The sequence below is a fragment of the Dipodomys merriami genome, unplaced genomic scaffold (assembly GCF_024711535.1).
Source record: "Dipodomys merriami isolate MVZ:Mamm:240054 unplaced genomic scaffold, mDipMer1.0.p SCAF_2, whole genome shotgun sequence".
Lineage (NCBI taxonomy): Eukaryota > Metazoa > Chordata > Mammalia > Rodentia > Heteromyidae > Dipodomys > Dipodomys merriami.
In genome coordinates this window covers 43,735,434-43,760,225 of record NW_027203381.1, presented here as the reverse complement: position 1 = coordinate 43,760,225, position 24,792 = coordinate 43,735,434, and the positions used below count along the sequence as shown (strand labels likewise).

Below are 24,792 nucleotides of genomic sequence, written 5' to 3'. Positions count from 1 at the left end.
AAATGAATGGTGACTTTTCTTTTAATATAGAGGAGGTGGCGAAGTTAATAAGAGTAACAGGCAAAAAAAATCCCTATATCCCCCAAAAGGAAGAGGTAAGAATACTAAGAATAGGAACAGAGGGGATTATGTAACTAGTTTCTACAACAAACTTTATACCCAATTCATTCTTTCCCTAAGTGAAATATTTTCTTAAGTTGTTCTTCAGGAACTGTAGAGATAAAACAGAACTTTCCAAGAGAATTTTTTTTCCACAAAAAGTATTCCCCTTATCAATATAGTGATCTTGACCTGGCAGGAAGGCCTATGTTGACTAAAATGGGTATAAGTAGTACAGAATGGTAAATTTGAAAATTGATATAGTCTTGAGTTCAAAATGCAGCTACTTTCTCAATCTATTTTTAGATTACATCACAACATGTTTATTAACAGTGTAGACTCTTACTGAGTTACTAATCTCCTTTAGGTCCTCATACATGAATATCAGCCCTCTAAAGTTGAAAAACAATTATTGACAACAATGTTATACATTTTAATTGTTCTTTAGCATTTTCTTTTAGCCTTTCTAATATGAATTTTTTAAAAAACTTTCTAAGGTGATTTTTTTAAAGGCATAATTAGCTGGAAATGTGGCTTAGTGATAGAGTGCTTGCTTACCTTACATAAAGCCCTGGATTCGGTTCCTCAGTACTACATTAACAGAAAAGGCTGAAAAGTGGCACTGTGGCTCAAGCGGTAGAGTTTAGCCTTGAGCAAAAAGTTTAGGGAGAGTGTCCTGGCTCTGAGTCCAATCCCCAGGACCAGCACAAAAAATAATGAAATAAAACATAGAGGCTTTGCCAGGCACCGGTGACACATGCCTATAATCCTAGCTACTCAGGAGGCTGAGATCTGAGGATCATGGTTCAAAGCCAGCCTGGGCAAAAAAGTCTGTGACACTCTTATCTCCAATAACCCACAAGAAAACTAGAAGTGGCACTGTGGCTCAAGTGGTAGAGTGCTAGTCTTGAGCTGAAGAGCTGAGGGACAGCGCCCAGGCCCAGAGTTCAAGTTCAAAAAATTTTGAAAAATAAAGGCTTTAAAAACAATAACAACAAAATGGCCTGTGGATTGGAGTGTGGTTTAGGCTTAGTAAAGATCTTTCCCAGCATGTGTGAGCTCCGAAGTTTGATCCAAATACTGGAAAATTAACCAGACGATTAATTCCAGAAAAAGAATGGTTACTTTTACATTTCTCTGACCTTTTCCAATCTGGCAGAGTCTTCTTATAAATAGAATCAAGGGGTAACACCTGTTGACGACCCTGGGTTTCATCATATATTCGACGTGCAGCATCAGTGGTTAGGGTGACCACACAGTCCATGTCACTTGCCAGATGCCAGGAAATAACCACTGCAGCTCTGTCATCTTCAATTTGTGCAAGATGTGCAATCTACAATTCATTTTAACATCAAGTAAAACATTTAAAAATAAACATAAAAATCTGTCATTAAATATTTTAAACGTTTAAAACTAAAAAGCAAAATATCTTTCTGAAATATATGAATAAGAAAATTCTCATCCAAGTGAGGTGGCGCACAGTTGTAATCTTAGCACTTGAGAGGCTGAGTTTGAGCCAACCTTAGTTACACAGTAAGACTATCAAAAAAAAGAGAACACTCAAGCTTTAAAAACTTATATTAACTTCCATGTATGAAGCTATCTATTCTGTTATTAAATTTTTTTGGAGGGAAAATGTCTTAAACACCAGTAAACTTGCAAGTAAATAAAACTGTTGCAAATAGTCTTAGCTAATTAAAGACACACTGTTTTTTATACTTTAATCTCTGCATTAAGAATAGCTATATTTAAATAATAAAATACAACTTATATTCAATTAAGCATATACAGATAATAGATCTTCTCAAGCAAATATTTCACTTCAGTATTATACTATTTCTTTTAGAATACTAATCTAAATATCACAAATAAGAATTGTTTCATTGATTTATGCTAACGGGAAAATTTCCTTGAAACTTAGGATACCCATTTAATTATTTACAAATATTTGCCTTTAAGCACAGACATTCCTGCTCAATATCAAAACCTCATTTACTGTGTTGGCATAGTCTTACTTAACCTGATTTGGTAGCACACATCTCCCTAGCAGTGATAGTGCTTTAAGTTGCTGTTAGATATACTACAATGTCTGTGCTTGTTTTCCAATTCACTAGAAGTCAATGGAAGAAAAGTTAAGACAAAAAAGAGGGAGGGGTGTGAAAGAAGGAAATGTTAAAGTTAGTGCAAGCTGGGAATGTAGCTTAGTGGTAGAGTGCTTGCCTAGTATGCATGAAGCCCGGGGTTCAATTCCTCAGTACCACATAATCAGAAAAAGTCAGATGTAACACTGTGGCTCAAGTGATAGAGTGTTAGCTTTGAGCAAAAGAAGCTCAGGGACAGTGTCCAGGTGCTCAGTTCAAGCCCCAGGACTGGGGATGGGGGAGTGGGGTGGGGGAAACTGCTGTAAACAAAGATAAAAAGTTCTTGACAAGGTAGGAAGGATTAATAGAGGTAAATAAAATATAAGCTAAAGAAATAATTTCTTATGTGTGACAAACTTATTTTCCAAAAGAAATATTATAATGGAGTAAAATATATTTACAAGAATATAGCAACTATAAAGATCTAAGGCAACAGTCATCTAATGAACTTAGCAATAATTGCATAGCAGTGATTGCAAACAGAAGTTCTAATTGAGAAAAAAATGTGAAAAAGAAACGTTCATCATTAAATAATACTAGGATAAAAATGAAAAAAAACTTAGAAAGAATGATAATTATTTTACTTTGTAGTAAAATATGCACAAACTTTTTTTTACTGTTCCTTTTTCTTAAATCTAGGGTTTCTATAATAGCATAAGATTTGGAACTCAAAAGAACACTGTTGATATTTCTCCATCTTAAGTTGGTCTGAAGACACAGCTGCTGACAGACCCTATGAATAATGAAAATTTCCACAGCCTTCTCTCTTCTCAGGGAGTAAACTGCTGGACAGGATCTGTTAAACACTGAGACTAGTAATCAGAGCAGTTAGGTCATACCTCAGTTCTCCTCAGCCAGTGCAATTTGTTTCAGTGAAGTTCTATTTTAAACAAAAATGATACAAGGTAACAAGAATGTACTGTTTCTTAAATAACTTAAATACAAACCTTTCCCAAAACATCTCCACTTCCTTTAGTATAATTTGGAAGTGTACATGACCTTCTGGGTTTTTTCTTTAGTTCTTCTTGTTCTGCTATCTTTCTTTTCAAAAGTGCTTCAATGTATGACACCTGTAATTTATATAGAAAATTTTATCCATAAGGCCAATACTATCATTAACAGGCAGCCAATAAGGATGACAGAGAAAACTCAACAATTTGGAAAATGTGAGAACATAAAAGTTAATCAGGGGGTCCAAGCACTAGTGCTTCATGCCAGCAATCCAAGCTACTCAGGAGACTGAGATCTGAGGATTGTGGTTTGAAACCAGCTGGGGCATGAAAGTCCATGAGATTCTTCTCCAATTAACTACCAAAAAGTTGGAAATGGAACTATGGCTCAAATGGTAGGGCACAAAAACTCAGCGTCAGCTCCCAGACCAAGTTCAAGCCCCAAGACCAAAAGAAAAAACAATCAGGGGGCAAAATGGAGGATCAGATATGTTCAGTCTTGGCTTGGTCAATGAGAAGTGTTAGGTAACATAAGAGAGATCACATATTTCATCTCTTCCCTCCTGGGTGAGGGAAGGGAAGCTCGAGATGCCAACAGAAGTCATATGTGTATACCCTCCACCTCCAGGCCACCACACAGATCCTATTTAAAAATTGAGACATTTCAACTATTATAGTTGATTAAAACTCCCAACAAACATCTTGGCATCAGATATGTAAATCACAATGCAGAAACACAAGTAATAGGAAGAAACAGACACCATATGACCTCCAAAAGTCAACAATTCCACAATAAAGGATTTCAACAATAATGCAGTGTATGAACTTTTAAAGAATGAACAATGCTAAGAATGATCAATGTCATTAAAAAGGACATGTATAAACTTCCTGAAAGAACTTAGAGAATATAAAGAGCTAAATGAGCCTAAAGAAAAATCAAATAAACAGCTGAAAGAAATAAGGAAAGCAATCTGAAATATATGAGAAGAATTTAATAAAAATATAGAAGTACTAGGGCAAAAAAAAACCGATTGAAATTCTTGAAAGTTCAGTAATACAAATTTAAAAATGAGTCAAGCCAGGCGCCAGTGGCTCACACCTGTAATCCTAGCTACTCAGGAAACAAATCTGAGGATCTCGGTTCAAAGCTAGCCCACAAAGTAAAGTAAGACTCTTTTTTTTTTCTTTCTTTTGTCAGTTGTGGGGCTTAAACTCTGGGCTTGGGCGCTGTCCCTCAGCTCTTCAGCTCAAGCAGGTACCACTTCCGGTTTTCTAGTGGTTTATTGGAGAGAAGAGTCTCACAGCCTTTCCTACCTGGGCTGGCTTTGTGAACCCTGATCCTCAGATCTCAGTCTCCTGAGTAGCTAGGATTACAGGCAAGAGCCACTGGTGCCCAGCTGAGATTCTTATCTCCAATAAACCACCAGAAAACCGAAGTGGTGCTGTGGCTCAAGTGGTAGAGTGCTAGCCTTGAGCTGAAGAGCTGAGGGACAGCGCCCAGGCCCAGAGTTCAAGCCCCACAACTGACCCCTTGCCATCCCCCCCCCAAAAAAGAGCTGAAAGTCTTGCTAACAGAATCAAGGTTGAAAATAGAGTATCAGTAACAAAAATAGAGGAATTAAAATAATCATACAAATAAAAATAACAGAAAATATGAACAGAACATTTTTGGGATACCATCAAAACACCAAGCCTCTAAAGTAGAAGGAGAAAAATATAAGAAATAAAAATATATTCATTAAAAGGTAGAAGCAAAACCCCCCAATCTTGCCTAAGAGAGGGCAATCCAAGTGCAGGAGTTTTCAGAACACCATATAGAAAAGGTCAGAAAAAAACAAAAACAAAAACAGAAAAAGGTCAGTTAAAACACTAAAAATACAGAATATTAAAAACTGCAAGACAAATAAATCACGTATAAAAGCAGACCTCAGAAAAACTTTCTAACACTAAAGGCTAGAAGGGCTTGGAAATAAAGCATACAAAGGGCATTCCAAGCCCTTAGAGTAACTATTAACCTAGATTAAATGTATATAACAAAGGTATCTTCTTAATTGACAAAGAAATATACATTTTCTACAATAAACAAAAACTACTCATGATCATTAAACCACAAAGAGATCCCACACACAGAGAATCATATGAGCTGGGAAAATAGCTTAGTGGTAGAGTGCTTGCCTACCATGCATGAAGTACTGAGTTGGATTCAGTACCACATACACAGAAAAAGCCAGAAGTGGTGCTATGGCTCAAGTGGGTAGAGTGCTAGCCTTGAGCCAAAGAAGCTCAGGGACAGTGCCCAGAGCCTGAGTCTGAGCCTCAGGACTGGCAAAGAAGAAAAAAGAAAATCATGGTAAATGCAACCAGGAAAAAGCAATAAAGGATAAATCCCAGCAGATGAGTAGATCAGGATATGGCAATGATTAGTAAAGAAGCAAATATCATCTCTTTCCCACAAAAAAACCCAGCAAAATGACATACCTTTCAATATTAACACAAAATGTTACTAGTATTTCTTCAAACAAAAGACAGAGAAAAGGTGGGTTAAAACCCATCTCACTGAAACATTGGCTTACATGAAAGGATGGAAAAAAATTCTTCTAAGCAAAAGTAAGAGAGAGTACAACTCTATTCCAATCTAATAAATTAGATTTCATACCAAAATTAGAGAAAACAAAGATGGTGATTTCACATTAATAAAGCGAATAGTCCAAGTAGAGATAGGAGGGCTCAAATAGTAGTGGAGTCTCAAGTTCAAACTCCAATTTTTTTTAAAACAGGAGATAACAATTCTACAATAGTTGGTATATACAAACCAAATACTGAAATACTCAAATTTCATTAAAAAAAAAAACTAATGAACTTATATACAGTAATAGTGAGTGCCATCAACAGCTCACTCTCACCAATAGACATCCAGATTAAAAAGAAATCAACAAAAAAAATCTTCAGAATTATTCAACAGTATAGGCCAAAATGAACATAATGGAAATCTACAGAATATAAGATCCAGAAGCTATACAATATATTCTTCTCAGACACCCATATAACTTTTTCAAAAATAGATGTTTTTATTAGAATATATTAGTTGCACAAAGGAGATTTTGTGACATTATCACACATACAATGTTTCCCTATCAACTTCATTCTCTCTCATCCTCCACCAGAATATTTTAAGATACAAAGTGAGTCTCAGGGCTGGGAAGATGGCTCAGTGGTAGAGTGCTTGCCTTGCATACATGAGGCCCTGGGTTCGATTCGTCAGCACCATATAAGCAGAAAAAAAAAAAAAAAAAGCTGGAAGTAGCGCTGTGGCTCAAGTGGTAGAGTGCTAACCTTGAGCTGAAGAGCTGAGGGACAGCGCCCAGGCCCAGAGTTCAAGCCGGACCCAAAGTGAGTCTGAATAAATGTAAGAAAACTGAGATAACCCCCTCTCTTCTGTAAGACCACAATGGAATATAAATACGAATCAACAACAAAAGAAACTACAGGAAGTTTTCAAACACATGAAATAGTGCCTTTCATCTCAGGGAGGACCGGAAGCATAAAGATAGACTAAGGTCCAAACATGCTCATGGGTAAGAAACAAGACTATCACTAAAAACAAAACAAAACAACAACAACAAAAAAACCCAATGCAAATAGGGCTGAAGTAGTGGTAACAGAGCCTGTCTGACAAACAAGAGACAAAGAGTTCAAACAACTAGCTGTGCCAAAAATAAAAACTAAAATAACATTTAATGTATACTTTGTAAGCTATACCTGTTGTGTTGTAGGAATATCAATATTATATGTTTTCAACTCATTTCGCAACTGGGACTCCTTTAATTTTGCTTCTTCCACTTGGCCTAAAATTGAGAACAAAAAAATTCAATTTTTAAAAATCCTCAAAATTTATATAACATATGAGCACCGTTATATATTACAGACTGTGATAGACAATTTGCTCCAGGAAAGTTAGAATGAACTTGTGACTTTAAATGAGCATCATTATTCCACAATACTGTGAATTTCCGGAAATTAAGTAATCACTTAATCACAATCAAAAAAAAAAAAAAAAGAACCTTGGGGAAGGGAGGGAGGGAGGGGATGGTAGAAGGAAAACAATGGAGGGGGTAACAATGTTCAAGAGGAAGTGGAAGTGTACTCATTACCTCACTCATGTAACTGTAACCCTCTGTATAGTATCTTTACAATAAAAAAAAAAACCAAACAAACAAAAAAAAAAATCCTCAAAATTTAGCTTTAAAAAAATTTAATTTTTTATTTTCTATTTAATGTTTGATGGTAAAATGAAAATTGACAGGCACTTACTTTAGAAACTCAAGATTAAACTATAAATATTAATGTTCAATTCTACTGTATAAAAAGGAAAAATAAAATTAATGTGGCTAAAAGGAATATCACATCCTATGCCACAAATGATTTACAAATAACTATACATGGATAGTATCAGAACCAATTAATACAATAAAAACAGTGCTATGCAAATGATATGCTATTACCTAACTTAATGTCTACAAGATCTCTGATGTTGCATATAGATATCTAAAAATGGCAATAAATGTATGTTGGTTAGCTGATGAAAATATTAAGTATATAACACTATTTAACTATATAACTAGTATACAAAGTAAAAACACAAGTTAAAATGTAAACAGACAAAGGGATAGAGCAAATACAGTCAATGCCTTGTTTTAATTTTATCACTTAAAAACGAAGCAAACATTCTGGACTGACTTAAGAATAAGTGATATATTTTTCAGTTTTACTGCTTATGGCCCCATACACCCCTAGAGTGCATATAGTTTATGACTCAAGCTAAATATGAATTTACTATGTGATAATTTAAGGCTAGGTATAATGTAGGCACTAGGCACAAATACCATGAATATGTGAGAAATCTTAAATTTGTGTCATATTGAGACTTCTAATACAAAACCCCAAAATTTTACAATTGGTGGCAAGATACATAGACATTTTATCTTAAAAACTGCTAAAAAGCAATATAGCAGGTTATGCTTGTAAATCTTAGCTATACTCAAGAGGCTGAGATCAAGGTTCAAGATTTGAAAGATAGCTTAGGCTGGAAGCATATATGAAGTGGTAGAGGAGCATTAGCAAAACAAGCCTGCCAAGTAGCCTGGTTCTGAGTTTAAAAGAAAAAAAGCCAATTTTCTTCATTTTACTTACAGTACAATGAAAACAGACACAAGATAAGTCTCACAGTTTCTACCACCTGCATGATCATTTCCCAAGCATAACTCTTTACTGCTTTTGAAAACAAAATGACTTACATTTCATTTCATCAAGAAGCTGTTTGCTTGCTTCAAATAGACTTCTATACATAATAATAGATTTAGATAACTGGTCCTTTTCTTTTGTAAGTGCTGCCATTTGTTGCTGCTTCTTAACATCTAAGAAAAAAAATTCAAATAATGTTAACTTAAAAACTGTGACTTTACCAAAATACAGCATCATGTTAACTTCTTTTGTAAGTATTACTATTTGTTGCTACTTATAACATCTAAGAAAAAAAATTCAAATAATGTTAACAACTTAAAAACTGTGATTTACCAAAATTCAGCGTCATATTAACAGAAAGCAAAACTAACTAATTGAAACTACCATTACAAATGGGATTTAATAATGGACTTTAGAAATTTACCACTGTAAAACTTACCGTTATAAAACATAAATGGTAGTATATATGGCTCTAATGTTCTTGTTAAAGGTGATAACCGAGGCTCAAAAATAATAATATATTCAGTACTATCCTTTCCAGGACTATTTTCTGCCAGCACTAGACTCTATTAAAAAAAAAAAAAAAAAAAAGGAAGGAAAACTAAATTTAAAAAGAAAACTTTCAATATTATGTATTTCCATCATGCTATTTACAAATAAGAGGCCAATCTTTAAAGTTGAAATATACTCATTTTCAAAAAAGATTAAACCATCACCATTACTACCCAGGACACATAAAACAAATCAGTTTACCTTTTGTTATTAGTGTGAAAGCTAAATGACCTTTTCAGTACAAATCATGCAAATTTTACATGTAAAAGAAAATAAAAAGAAAAAGTACCTTCTTCACATCAGATACTTCAATGTCCATTACATTCTGACCTATAAAGTCTGCTCAATTTTATCCATTAATCTGAAGCAGTGCGAAATAGCTAATGTTATGACAGTTAATAAAAGCAATCACAAAGAAATGCCCAAAGCCCAAGGCTGAGTTTAAATTACAGCTTGTTACCATGGAAATAGATCCACCAGTCCCATGTGACAGAATAAGAGATATCTGAAAAGCTTAAGATTTGTTTATAAAAGTTCTTTCATTAATGCACAAAAACTCTAAATATGCTTTAGCTTAAGGCTACAGTAAATAATGAAAACTACAAAATTTTACCCCAAATGATTTTTTTCAAAGTTCTACAGAAAATAATAGATATTGGCTATTTTTTTACAGTAAATATAAATAGAAAAGTAAAATGACAAAAAAATTTAAATTTAGAAAACAGTATAGATCACTCCCAAGACAGACAACTGTAGTTTAAGAATTTTTTAAATAAAAAATAGATAATGTAAGCCTGCCATAAAAGCAATTCTCATTTCCAACCAATTACTGGAAACCATTTTCAATGTATTATACATGAATGTCAACACAAAACTGTACTTCCTATTGAAAAGGTAACATATACACTTAATAGTTAACAACTCACAATTTATCAAATCATAAAATACATAGCTATCAATTTAAACATTTTAACAGTATACACTACAGCACCCATTCATTCGATAATGAACACTTTAAGTTTGAAAATTTTAAGTCATCACCTGTAACACAGCAAAGAATATGTCACTGAATGTTTTTTGTAAATGTGTTTTCTAGGATAGATAATGAGAAATATAATAACTAGTAAAACAAATTATTTTAATTGGTATGTATCAAATTTCCTTGTTTTCTTTTTTTTTTTTTAGTAGAAAGGGATGTATCACTTATTTTCTCATCAACATCATAGGAAAGTACTCAACTCCCCTGATACTGACCAACATTTAGTCGCAATCATAATTTTTTTCTAAGCAAGTGGGATTAAAATTCTATTACTATTTGACTAGCCTCTCCCAAAGTACTACTGAGGTCATGCTTTTCATGTTTTCCTGTTATTTATACTTTTTCTTCCATTAAATGCTTACTCATTTTATTTTTTTACTGGATTATCTTTTTACCTTGCTTACTTGCAAGAAATCTGTTGGAAGGTTTTAAAAAACATACAGTATACTAATCTTCTATTATTCCATTATATGCATCCACATATATATGCAGAAAAAATTTCTCTCCCAATTAATAAATTAAAAAACTAATTTTCCCTTGAAATTTTCCTCTTTTCTATTATAGAATTAGGTAATAAACCTTTCATGTATCCATTACCCAGTGTCAGAAATTGTTCAAGGCTCTCAACTGTAACTGCAGTACTGCCCCAAAACTATAAAATTTAGACTTTAAGATAGGAATGTGGCTTAAATGGTTATTTAGTTAAGCACAAGACCCTGAGTTCAAAACCCCATTACCCCAAAAGAAAGATAAAATTGCAATTTGCATTGTTACTCCTTTTTTAATTCTATTTAAGATATTTATGATACATCCAAGTTTGCTTGATGTATAGCTATTGGGGGGGGGGGGGAGGGGAGATAGCCAGACTAACAAAAATGACGAGTCCAAAAGTAGACCCAAGTATAAGCAAGAATTTAGCATACATGAAATGGACAAATGCATATAAGAATGAAAAAGAACAGTTGTGCGTGCGTGCGTGCATGCGTGCGTGCGTGCGTGTGTGTGTGTGTGTGTGTGTGTGTGTGTGTGTGTGTGTGTGTGTGTGTGTATGTGTGTGATGCAGGTGGTTTTTAGTGTTTACTGATGATGGGGTGTTCAGTTTCTTTTCTTCAAAGCCCCAATCTAATATTAGGCAAAGTAGTCAGGAGCCTTTTGCTTTTGTAAATTACTGGGAAATGGCATTTGAAGGAGTATGCTTGTACAACTTAGCTGAAAGTAGAAATCTTTCTCATTCATTGAAGCTAAATGGATATCCCAGAAAGCTTGTTTAAGAAGATAACTCAGGCCATTACTAAAGATGTGTCCAGGCAGAGAATTAGAACACAGTGGTACACTGAAGAATTGGGGGCTATAGCTCTATTCGGACTTTTCTGTCAGAATAGTTACTTATAGGTTCTTATTATTTTAGGACTTATTTGTACTCTAGATTTCCAGAAACAAAGGAGCAACAGCAAATTCATCGTATTTTGGTCTTGAGAAACTGCTCCCTATATGTACAGTTCAGCTTAGCCACTGATTGCCTTGTTATTTTCTTACTAGGTTCTTTCTGAGATAAGGGGAAAAAAAATCAGTTTGGAGTTAGTGATGCCTAATGAATGTGTGTCCACAGGCTGTACCAGGCAGCATAAGCAAGCAATATTAAGCAGCCCAGATCAGTAGCAAAGGGACTGTGTTGCTTGGGAGGTGGTATGGTGGCATGTTTACAGATTCTCCTCTGGATTCAGCACTTTTTCATTTGTAGAAGGCAGTTACAACCAGGCTACAATGACAAAGGGCGTGGAGGGACTTCACTGGGGGCTCTTACTCTATTTTACAAGTAAGAATTAAATTTCAGATTAGTACTGCCCTGCTTCTAAGGCTCTGAATCCAGGCTTAGAGTCATCATGTCCTATGGGAATTTGCTGTGCCAAGCTATAAGCTTCTCATTTTGTAGCATCAGCTAGGCCAGTAGGAATGAACCTCATCTCACACTGATGATACCTCACATGTTGACTGGCTATGTAAACTGCCTCTTTCCTACTGATAAGAGTTTTTATTTTTAAGTGCAAATGTATATTTTCTCCTTCATGACAGAAGAAAAAAATGACTTTTGCCATTCATTCTAGAATTTTAAAGTTAATAATAGATTACTCAAGGTCAGAACATCATACCTTTCTAAGTGTAGATAAAGGCTGTTGATTCTAAGTTTTGATCAATACCATCAAAAAACCTTTTCAGTTGACATGTGTTAGTACCTGCCTAAGGAGAATTACATTCCTGGTTCTGTGTGAGAAGGGTGTATAAAGGAACATGAAACATTTGCCCTGATTTTATTTTAAATTACAAACTAATGTTCTCAGAACTGGATTTTCTTTCTCTCAAATTTAAAACTTTTGTTGTTGTTTTGGATTTAATGAAGTATTGCTAGCTGAAGCCAGTCTGACATGGGAAGAGGTGTCAAACTGATGAGAGGTGTACAGCTTGATTAAAACCAAACCACAAATATCTAGTATATGTATGAGTCAAGCGGAAAAGGTCAGATGATGTGATGTTAAGAAAATGAACCCTTAGATATGTATTTTAATGTTTTTTTCTTTCATGCATGTGTTTCTAATGCATTTATAAGATTACTTCTTTGTTGCTTTGTATGTCCCTCCCCCACAGTATAACCCCTGCTTTCACTATATTTGATGTCAGTATAACTTGTGGAGGAGATGGGGAAAAACAAGTCGTTTAAGGATACAGGTGGACCTGTTGCAACAATGAGAAGTACAAGTTGTCATGTCCAAAACGAGCTTTACAACGTCGGGGGGGGGGGGGGGGATTGCGATTGGGATTGGGGAGGCTGGGAAGGGATATGAAGGGTAAACAAAGGAGGAGGCTGCAATGCTTGGTAAAAAATGTATGCATTATCCTGCCCATGTAATTGTAACCCCTCTGTACAGTATGTTCACAAATAAAATAAAATTAAAAAAAAAAAACCACAAGCCCTTTTAAAGAACAATAAAACATATTTTTACACGCTAAAAAAAGAATGAAATTTCCACAGCAAGTAGGCAAATAATACAGAGAATGCCAATAACATAGCAAATATAAATTATAATCTGAAACAAAGCAATGATTGTTTGGGGGGTGGGGGAGAGGGTCTGGTCGTGGGGCCTGAACTCTGGGCCTGGGCGCTGTCCCTCAGCTCTTCAGCTCAAGGCTAGGACTCTACCACTTGAGCCACAGCGCCACTTCCGGCTTTTTTCTTTTTGTTTATGTGGTGCTGAGGAATCGAACCCAGGGCCTCATGCATGCAAGGCAAGCGCTCTACCACTGAGCCACCTTCCCAGCCCAGCAATGATTATTTTTCTAAACAAATGTGCAACTCTTGTACATGAGCATTCAGGACATGTTTTCTAAATTTTTCTTGAGAAAACACCTGAAAGGCTGGAGATATGGTTTAGTAGACAACAGAGGCTCTTGTCTCAATCTCTAGCATCCATCAAGAAACAACCTCGCCCCCCAAGACAACAACATACTATAGAGATAAAAGGAAAAAAATTTGGGAGCCAGGATTATCTTAAAATATGAACAGGGAATAGGTAAATTGTAAAACAATGTTAAACATGTCCCTTTCTCACACTTTTTAAACAACTTTATTCATGACTGTAATAAAATAAGAAATGTGAATGAGGTGGCAACTGACACTATCAATATCAGATGGATCTGACTGACTAGAAAACAGGTCCAACAAGAAAAGCAGCCATTGTTCAGGGCCCTACGTATGCTATAAGAGAATTCTGATACCAGATCTATAGGTGCCTCCAAATCAGAAATGAAGATCTTAATGTTATAAACTACAGACATTTAATAAAAATGATGCTATGGTCGTAAACACAGAACATATGCAATACTGTGTCAGTAGATATATACTCTCCAAAGTTATGTACTAAACTGTTAAATCATTTTTATCTCTAAAGGGTGACAGTCATGATTCTTTATGATTTTAACATGATATATTTTTAGTGGAAATAAAAAAATTTCACTTTAGAAAAAAGATAACAAAGCTAGTCATTAGTTATTAAATTTCATAGTCTATATCTTATTGTTTCTATCAAAAATGGCAATATTATAATGAAATATGAAAATACTGTCATTAAAGCTAAAATCATAAGAATCAGAGAAAGTTGTCATTCCACAGGGGAAAAGATCTTGCTATTAGTAATGATGATTTAGGGTTTAATTTGTAACAGAGCAAAAAATCACAAAATATTTTAGCAGACTTTCAAACTTGAAATTATTACATTAAGTATTACAGCTTCATATATATATATAACACACACACACACACACACACACACACACACACACACACACACACACACACACACACACACACACACACACACACACACACACACACACACACACACACACACACACCAATTAAGTGTCTTAATATGCATGTTTAGAGTATTAACCACCGAAGTCTTAGCCAGGACCCAAACTTACTGTGATTTCAGCTGAACCATTCACAAAAGGAAACTCAAGTGTTCTAACTTTCCCAATGAAGAGTGGGATATCTATATCCTCCTCATTAAAACCTTTAATGGTAGCTACTACAGTGCCAACCAGATTCATTCCAGTATGATTGCCATAATTATCCTTAAAATAAAGAACAGAAAATAGGTAATTAGAAGACTGGGTTAGAAAGCAAGTACAAATCAGAAAAAAGTCCAATATATAGCTCCAGCATTAAGCCATTTGACCTTTCTTAAATCAACAAATTCAATTCTAAGTTTGTGTGTTTCACATACCGAAAATAGTTCTACTAAGCAAAAACAAAACAAAAACAATAAAAAGTAAGAGTCATTGTCTTAGACTGAAGTCTCTAGTGCTTGTTTTGATTTGCTAGCACTTTGATTGTAAAATTTCATAGTATTACATACATTAAGTATCTGTTTTTAAAAAGTGCTTAAACTCAGTGCTGGTGGCTCATGACTATAATCCTAAACTACTCAGGAGGCTGAGATCTGAGGATCAAGGTTCAAAGCCAGCTTGGGCAGGAAAGTCAGCGAGACTCTTATCTCCATTTAACCAACAATGGAGCTTCGGCTCAAGTAGAAGTTTTTGTGTTTTTTTTGGGTCCAGTCGTGGGGCCTGAACTCTGGGCCTGGGCGCTGTCCCTCAGCTCTTCAGCTCAAGGCTAGGACTCTACCACTTGAGCCACAGCGCCACTTCCGGCTTTTTTCTTTTTGCTTATGTGGTGCTGAGGAATCGAACCCAGGGCCTCAGGCATGCAAGGCAAGCGCTCTACCACTGAGCCACCTTCCCAGCCCTCAAGTAGAAGTTTTGAGCAGAAAAGCTCAGGTATACTGCCCAGGCCCCGAGTTCATGCCCCAGGAGACAGACAGACAGACAGACAGACAGACAGACAGACAGACACACACACACACACACACACACACACACACACACACACACACACACACACACACAAAGTGCTTAATACAAAAAGGTACTATTAAACTTGTGCATACTTTTATTTTTTATTAATTTCAATAGTATATGTCTATATATGAAAGTCTGAACTATATCCTTTTTTTTTTTTGGTCGGTCATGGGGCATGAACTCTGGACCTGGGCACTGTCTCTCAGCTCCTCAGCTCAAGGCAAGCACTCTACCACTTGAGCCACAGTGCCACTTCCAGTTTTCTGGTGGTTTATTGGAGATAAGAGTCTCTTGGACTTTCCTGCCCAGGATGGCTTTGAACTGGGATCCTCAGATCTCAGCCTTCTGAGTATCTAGGATTACAGGCATGAGCCACCGCACCCAGCTGAACTTTGTACAATGTTTGTGTATAATTGTTAACCACAGAAATATTTGTGAAGGACAAGTTAAGAACCTCACTTAGTGCTGGGAATGATGTCTTGAGGCGCCTATGCCTCAGGACACATGAAACAGGTGACAAGGAAGCATGACAAGGGAGAAGTAGCCCAGGTTATATGCTCTTACTGACCATGTCTTAAGAAATAAAAGACCAGGACTGAGAAGATGGCTCAGTGGTAGAGCTAAAAGACCAGGACTGAGAAGATGGCTCAGTGGTAGAGCGTTTGCCTTGCATGCATGAGGCCCTAGGTTCGATTCCTCAGCACTACATAAGCAAAAAGAAAAAAGCTGGAAGTAGTGCTGTGGCTCAAGTGGTAGAGCGCTAGCCTTGAGCTGAAGAGCCGAGGGACAGTGCCCAGGCCCAGAGTTCAGGCCCCATGACCGGACCTCCCGCCCCCCCCCCAAAAAAAAGAAATAAAAGACCAAAGATTAGTGATATGGCTCAGTGGTAAAGTATTCCCCTAGCATGTTGCAAGGCCCTAAAGGTTCCTTTGCCACCAGCAAAATTTTAAAACAAAAAAGACACAAAAACAAAAGAAACATAAGTCACATGGTTTCCCTTATCTGCAATAACTAGTATATGTCTGAGACAAGCAGAAAAGGTCAGATAAGTTGATGTTAGGTGAAATGAACCCCAAGGTAAGTATTCAAATGTGTTTTCTTTCTTGCGATTGTTTCTAAACATGTTTAAGATGATTTCTTTGTTGCTTTGTATAACCCTTGCTTTCATTATATTTGATGTTGGTATAATTTGTGGAGGGGAAGGGAAAAAACAAATCGTTTAAATAGATACAGGTGGATCCACTGCAACAATGAGATATACAAGTCATTATGTCAAAAAATGAACTTTACAACTTTGGTGGGGGTGGGGGGGGTGGGGGGGGGTGATGGGAAGGGATGGTAAGGGGAAACAAAGGAGGAGGCAACAATGCTTGATAAGAAATGTACTCATTATCTTGCCCATGTAATTGTAACCCTCTGTATCGTATTTTCACAATAAATAAATAAAATAATAATAGAAAAAAAAAATTTTTGGGGGGTCCAGTTGTGGGGCCTGAACTCTGGGCCTGGGCACTGTCCCTCAGCTCTTCAGCTCAAGGCTAGAGCTCTACCACTTGAGCCACAGCGCCACTTCCGGCTTTTTTCATTTTGCTTATGTGGTGCTGAGGAATCGAATCCAGGGCCTCATGCATGCAAGGCAAGCGCTCTACCACTGAGCCATCTTCCCAGCCCCAATAGAAAGTATTTTTTTAAAAAACAAAACAAAAGAACCACTTGTCTAAAACAGAAAAAATAAAATTTAACTAGGGCCAAGTATGGTGGAGCCATGCCTACAATCTCAGCTAGTTGGGAGGTAAAGACAAAAGAATTAAGGGTCAAGTCTTGCCCAAGCAAAAATGTTACTGAGACACTATCTCAAAAAACAACAACAGGGCTGGGAAGTTGGCTCAGTGTGAGGCCCTGGGTTCCATTCCTCAACACCACATAAGCAAAAAAGAAAAAAGTCGGAAAGTGGTGCTGTGGCTCAAGTGGTAGAGCGCTAGCCTTGAGCTGAAGAGCTGAGGGACAGTGCCCAGGCCCAGAGTTCAGGCCCCACGACTGGACCAAAAACAAAACAAAACAAAACAAAACAAAACAAAACAAAACAAAACAACAACAATGTAAAAAGACTGGAGAAACATTTCAAGTTGTAAAGTGATTGATTAGCAAATGATGGACCCCAATTTCAATTCCTCATAGTCCAAAGGGGGAGGGGAATGGAGGACCTTAAGAAAACTATCTCTAATCCATGTACTGTGGCTCAGGCCTATAATCCTAGCTAATCAGAAAGCTGAGATCTGAGGATCAAGATTCAAAGATGGACTAACCCGGGCAAGCAGTTACGTGAAACTCCTATTTCCAATTAACCACCAAGTGGAACTGTGACTCAAGTAGTAGAGTGCTGTTCTTGAACACAAAAGCTCAGGGACAGTGAGTGCTCAGGCCGAGTTCAATCTCCAAGACACACACAGACACACACACAGACACACACACCTGTCTATACCCTTCTGTGAACGAGAGATTGAAATCAATGTCATTCATAAACATTGACAATATACTTAAGGAATAAGAAAGTATAGGAACATATTATAAAGATAGAAAGCTTTATTCATTTTGTATAATTTCTTAGTACATTTGCAGTGACTTTATGTATGTTTGAACTCTATTCATATACAAGTACAAATATTCGATCTAATTATAATAACCAGTTTGCATGTGATTATCAGAACTTTTTTTTCTTGTTTCTCTATAATTCTGGAAGAAGTTAAACATTACCGTAATACTGAGATGCAAGTCTCTGACCAAGGTCCTACTGGCAATAGAACGAACATTAGAAACAGCAGGAGTAGCTGGCTGGATTTCAGGAACCAACTTCATAGGCAGATTCGGTAGGACATCAACTATAACCTTAAAAAAGAAAGAATTCTGATTAAAAAATGTATCAATATTATGCTTTACTATTTGAGAAGAGAAAAAAGAATGATGGCATATACTATGTGAAATGTGACATTCTAATATTTAACTTTTTAAAGGCAAATTGTGTTAAAAATGTCAGATTTTTTTTTTTTTGGTGGTACTAAAAGTTTGAATTTAGGGACTCAGTCTTGCTAGGTAAATGCTTTATTACTTAAGCCAGGTCCTCAGTCATTTTGGGTTTAGGGTTTTTGTGTTGTTGTTGTTGTTTTTTTTTTTTTTGGGGGGGGGGTCTGGTCGTGGGGCCTGAACTCTGGGCCTGGGCACTGTCCCTCAGCTCTTCAGCTCAAGGCTAGCGCTCTACCACTTGAGCCACAGCGCCACTTCCGGCTCTTTTTTTTTTTTTTGCTTAAGGGGTGCTGAGGAATCGAACCCAGGGCCCCATGCATGCAAGGCAAGTGCTCTACCACTGAGCCACCTTCCCAGCCCCAAGTTTGTTTGTTTGTTTTTTTCTTTTTCTTATGCTCTCTGCATTGTTGTCTGGAGCAGCCTAGCCCTAGACCCTCCTAATTAGGACTCCCATGTAGATGGGGCCTCTATGCCAGATACTGGTTGTTGAATTGAGTGAATTTTTTGCCCAGACTCTTCTCTAACTATAATTCTATCTCTGCCTAGCAGGTAGCTGGGATAACAGGTATGAGCCACACTTGAGAACAGACAATTTTTTAATATATATAGTAATCATCTAAGAATAAACATAGGAACACTTAAAAGTGTAATTAATTTTTATGTAGACATGGCGTACAATGCCTGTAATCAGGGCAGATTGGAAGGACTGTGGTTCTAAGCTACCCAAAAAAGCTGAACACTCCAACTATGTAGGAAACATAGATGGCAGTACAAGTTATCTGGGTATAAATTTGTGGGCCTATTGGGAAAATAATTATATAAAAAGGGCTAGGACCAGGTGCCAATACAACAGCTCATGCCTATAACCCTAGCTACTCAGGAGGCTGAGATCTGAGGGTCCCGGTTCAAAGCCAGCGCAGGCAGTCCGTGAGACTGTTCTCGTCAATTAACCCCCAGAAAACTAGAAGTGGCTCTGGGGCTCAAGTGGTAGAGCGCTCACCTTGAGCTGAAGGCTCAGAGACAGCACTCAGGCCCAGAATTCAAGTCCCATGGCCAACCAAAAAAAAGGGGGTAGTGCATAGCTCAAGCAGAAGAACCCTTAACTAGTAAGCACATACCATGAATTTTAAAACCCCAGTACTGCCAAAGATTAATTTCTAAAACATTTACTACACTGAAAAAAGAGATGAAATATTTACAGCTACCTTGAACTTCATTATCTAGAATATAAAAACCTAAAATACTATTAATTAAAATATTTCCACACAATTCACATGTGCAACTTTACCACATTATACACAATGCTTACTGTCACTAGCACAAAAAATGAATGACAAGTCACTTTCAGTTATAATGAATTTAAATAATTTAAATATATTTGATTCTAATTGTCCTGAAAAATCATATTCCAGTACTACTCCCTCATCCATCCAGTTTTGCTTTTACAAGTTTCAGTTACCTACAGTCAACTGGGGCCTAAAAATATTAAATGGGCCAGGCTCTGTTGTCTCACACCTGTAATCCTAGCTACTCAGGAGGCTGAAATCTAAGATAGTGGTTCAATTCCAGACTACGCAGGAAAGTTCATGAGACTCTGATCTCTAATTAAGCACCAAAAAAGTTGAAGTAGAGCTGTGGTTCAAATGGCAGAACACTAGCCTTAAGCACAAAAGCTCAGAGACAGAGCCTAGGCCTTGAGTTCAAGCCCCAGTACAGATAGACAGATTCACAACTAAACTCAAAATTTCAAATTTTAATACTGTAACGTCTCTAGTTATTCTACTTTGTAATTATTGTTGTTAAACTCTTATGTCTTATTAAAATTTAACATTAAAATTTACATAGAGAAAACAGTATACCTAGCGTTTCTACTATCTGCAGTTTCAGGTATCTACTGGGGGTCTTGGTATGTGGTTCTATGAATGGGGCACTGTATTTCTACTTTATATCTACTAATTAATTCACTCTTAAAGCAAATACTTAAGAGTACAAAATTACATGCAATGCTAATTACAGTATACAGAAAAAGCAAGCAAACCTGTTCACTGCTGAGCATATTTGCTTTATCCATCATAAAAGCAAACTGGATACAGTATGTTCCCACTTTGTTAGGAATTACTTTATCCCTAAATGAAAAAAAAAAGTGGTAAGATATACTATAACTTCTAAGGCACCAATGAATTCAAATTTCCTTCCACAAGTAAATGAATAATGAAAAATCATTACCAATACTACATTCACCTTCTTACACACAGGCTTATTACCTAAACATACTTTCATACCAAGACTCTGTACATGGTTAAAAAAAAAATTCTTTTAAAAAGGGAAAGAACAGGAAATAAAGTTGAAAAAGTACAAGCCACCCTTACAGCTATCTAATTTTCAACTAGGGAGCCAAAAACATATCCATGAGAAGGTAAGTCTCAAACCTACCTAGGAGAAGATAGTCTCTTCAACAAATGGTGTTACAAAGACTGGTTTTTCTACTTGTAGGAGACTAAACTTTATCCCTAAATCTACCCTGTACAAAAATCAACTCCAAGCCAGGTGTTGATGGCTTACACCTATAATTCCAAAATACTTAGGAAGCTGAGATTTAAGGATCATGGTATGGTTCAAAGCTTGTCTGGACAGAAAAGTTCATGAGACTTGTATCTCCAATTAACAAGTAAAAATCCAGAAGCAGAGCTGTGGCTCAAGTGGTAAACTGCTAGTCTTGAGCACCAAACCTCAGAGACAGTGCCCATGCTCAAAATTCAAGCCCCAGCCTAGTACCCCCTTCTTCCCTCTCTATCCCCCCTATTCCCCCTGGACATAATCAACTCAAATGGATTAAAAATGACAGTAACTCTAAATCTAATGCTGGAAAAACAGAGAAAACTATGGAAATTACAGACAAAGTAATACTTTCCAAATTAGGAGTCTAATTGCCTGAAATAAAGAGCATACACTGATAAATGGGACTCTACAAATTAAAGTCCCTGCATAGCAGAAGAAACAATTACCAGAACCAAGAGACAAACCACAGAACAGGAGAAAATCTTTGCCTGCTATTCAATAGATAAGGGTAACCCAGGCTATATAAGGAGCTCAAAACACTTAAATGTGAGAGAATGAATAATCACAGCCAAATAAATAGGCAAGTAAATTGACAGTTCTCTTAAAAAAAAAAAAAAAAAGCACATATGGCAAAGATACATTTTCAACATCCTTAACCATAAAGAAAATGCAAATCTAGCTGGGCACTGATGGCTCATGCCTGTAATCATTGCTACTCAGGAGGCTGAGATATCAGGATCATGGTTCGAAGCCAGTCCAGGTAGGAAAGTCCATGAGACTCTTAGCTCCAATAAACTACCCAGAAAAAGCCAGAAAAGGCTGTGGTAGAGTGAGTACTAGCCTTGAGCACAAAGGCCTAGGACAGCACTTATGCTTTGAATTCAAGCCCCAGGACCAGAAAAAAGGAAAAAAGAAAATGCAAATCCAAATAATACTAAGATTGTTTCTTTTCCTAGTTAGACTGAGAATCAAGGAAATAACTGCTTAGAAAGATAAGAGGAAAAAAGAACTCTCATACACCTTTGGTGGAAATGTAAACTTGTGTAAACACAAAATCAGTAGGAAAGTTCCTCAAAACTAAAAATAGGTCAACATTATGATCTCATTATACCACTATTTGGCATTATCCAAAAAAGTATAAATCAAAATACAAGAAAGACACTTGATCAAAATATACTGTATTCATGCTTTCTTTTTTTTTTTTTTTTTTTTGGGGGGGGGCTGTGTCCAGTCGTGGGGCCTGGGCCTGGGCACTGTTGCTCAGCTCTTCAGCTCAAGGCTAGCACTCTACCACTTGAACCACAGCACCACTTCCATTTTTCTTTTTTGCTTATGTGGTGCTGAGGAATCAAACCCAGGGCCTCCTGTATGCAAGACAATTGCTCTACCACTGAGCCAACTTCCCAGCCCCTGTATTCATGCTTTCTTAATGGCAACTCTTTTGTACAATAAAACAACAAAAAGACAGTAGCATATCCATGTTTATTATAGCACTGTTCACAACAGCCAAACACCTTATCTATAAATAACAGATAAATGGAAAAAAGATGGTACATATTTATCATTGAATATCACACAGTCATCAAGAAAAAGAAAATCGTAGCATTTGCAAGAAAATGGATGGAACTCTAGAACATGGTATTAAATGAGATAAACCAAGCTAAAAACACAAAGTATTTGTAAGTTTTCACTCATAAATGGAAGCTACATCTAAAATACACATATACTTAAATGATTATGTGTATATATAAGTAAATACATGTTTATATGTATATATACACCCTGGTATATAATATGTACTGTACATACACAAACAGAAACATAGAACATGATCCTAATTATGGGACTACTATATAGGAGGAGGGAATGAAGGGAAAAAACAAAGATATGAATAATTTTGAAATACAGTGCAACTATGGATGAAGAGGCCTCAGTGAAACCTATTGCTCAATAAGAGTAGGGGGAGAGGAAAGCATTTATTCTAAGAAAATATATGTATGTTCAAAATACCACAATGAAATCCTTTGGCATAATTTATACACACACTAAAAAATAGGAAAGTAAAACAAGCTTGGATGGGAGAAGGGTACCAGTGGGACAAAGGAGGATTAATGAAAGGGTGAATGAGAATGAGGGCAGTAGTTTCTTTGGCATGTATGACAATAAAACAATGAAACCTGCTGAAATTGTTTTAAAAAGGGGGCAAGAGATAGGGTAGTGACAGAGTAATGTTTACATGTGTGGAAATGTTAAAATGAAAATCCTTCCTTGAACAACTGAATTATGCTTATATATATGTACTTTTTTCTTTTCATCATACATATATGATATGATGAAAAAAGAAAATTCAAACTAAAACAGTGTGATGCTGCTATTCATTCATCAGAATACTAAAGTTGAGATAGACAAAGTCAAGTATTTATGAATTACAGAACAATGGCAACTCATATACACCACTGGTATGTACATCATCTGGGCAAAAACATATCTGAATTTTTGGCAGCAGCAACAAAAGCTAAACACATATTTATGTTTAGTTTCATTAAACATTTGACCCAACAGTATGTGTAAAGCTATCATATATTTACAAAATAATCTTTGTATATATTTTATATTATAGAAATATATGCTATATACATCATTATATATAATTCATACTGTGTGTATATATATTTTTTTAATTTATTTTTTTTGGTTGGTCATGGGGCTTGAAGTCTGGGCCTGGGCGCTGTCCCTGAGCTCTTTAGCTCAAGGCTTGTGCTCTACCACTTGAGCCACAGCACCACTTCTGGTGGTGGTTTATTGGAGATTAGAGTTACATGGACTTTCCTGCCCAGGCTGGCTTTGAAGTGCGATCCTCAGATCTCAGCCTCCTAAGTAGGATTAAAGGCATGAGCCACCAGCTATCTTTCCAAAACAGTATTTCTAACAGTTCCAAACTGAGAACGATGTAAGTGGTTATCAATAGAATGGTTTACTGGTTTAATGGTTTCATATAATGTATTAAGTATACACTTTGGATTACTACACAACAATGAAAAAACATTGGACAATATACACTAAAATGTAGGTGGAGGAGCACTAAACAAATACAGTGTTTTGGTTCTCTTAAAAATTTAAACAAATCAGCCAGTCACCAGTGGCTCATGCCTGTAATTCTAACAGGAGACTGAGATCTGAGAATCATGGTTTGAAGCCAACCTGTCCCCCTGAAACTCTTATCTCCAATTAACCACACAAAAAAAAATCTGAAGTAGAGCTGTGGTTCAAAGTAAAGTGCTAGCCTTAAGCAAAAGAGCTTAGGGACAGTGGCCAGGCCTGAATTCAAGCCTTACAACCGACAGAGAAAAAATAATAATAATTAAAGACATCATAGGGAAAAACAAAACAAACCAAAAAACCCCAAAAACTTTCTAAATAATTATTTTAAAACCTCTTTTAAAAGTTGAAAATAGAGGTCCATAGTGAGGAAGCAATACCTCATCTCACATAAAAAGAGAAATAATCTAATGTTCTTTATTCCTACATAAAATCCTAGAATTATAGAATTTCATGTAATAAAGTATAAAGGGCTATATTACAATACAGTCATTCTTCTTATGACTTTGAGTTTCTAAGGATAATACAACTATCACAACTATCTCTCCAAATCATATTATAAAACTCTATTAAAAATATGCAATTAATGTCTTTCCCCCCAAACAATTTCCCAGCAAAAATGAGATACTAATAACATTTTTTGATGAAGAATTACTATCCCTTAGAATATTCCCTT

The 24,792-nt window shown here is 36.2% G+C and overlaps 1 protein-coding gene across 2 annotated transcripts in view; it reads right to left on the bottom strand.

The window, feature by feature from the left end:
* Nucleotides 1–24,792, bottom strand: part of Smchd1 (structural maintenance of chromosomes flexible hinge domain containing 1) — a 141,701-nt gene that overhangs the window by 20,983 nt on the left and 95,926 nt on the right. For both annotated transcript variants that reach the window (XM_070029482.1, XM_070029483.1), the window contains exons 35-42: nucleotides 20,497–20,584; nucleotides 18,192–18,323; nucleotides 14,499–14,651; nucleotides 8,871–8,997; nucleotides 8,485–8,604; nucleotides 6,950–7,035; nucleotides 3,188–3,310; nucleotides 1,242–1,432 (exon numbers count right to left, since the gene is read on the bottom strand). In XM_070029482.1, coding sequence (XP_069885583.1) covers nucleotides 1,242–1,432; nucleotides 3,188–3,310; nucleotides 6,950–7,035; nucleotides 8,485–8,604; nucleotides 8,871–8,997; nucleotides 14,499–14,651; nucleotides 18,192–18,323; nucleotides 20,497–20,584 — 1,020 coding nt within the window. The remainder of the gene's footprint in view (nucleotides 1–1,241; nucleotides 1,433–3,187; nucleotides 3,311–6,949; nucleotides 7,036–8,484; nucleotides 8,605–8,870; nucleotides 8,998–14,498; nucleotides 14,652–18,191; nucleotides 18,324–20,496; nucleotides 20,585–24,792) is intronic.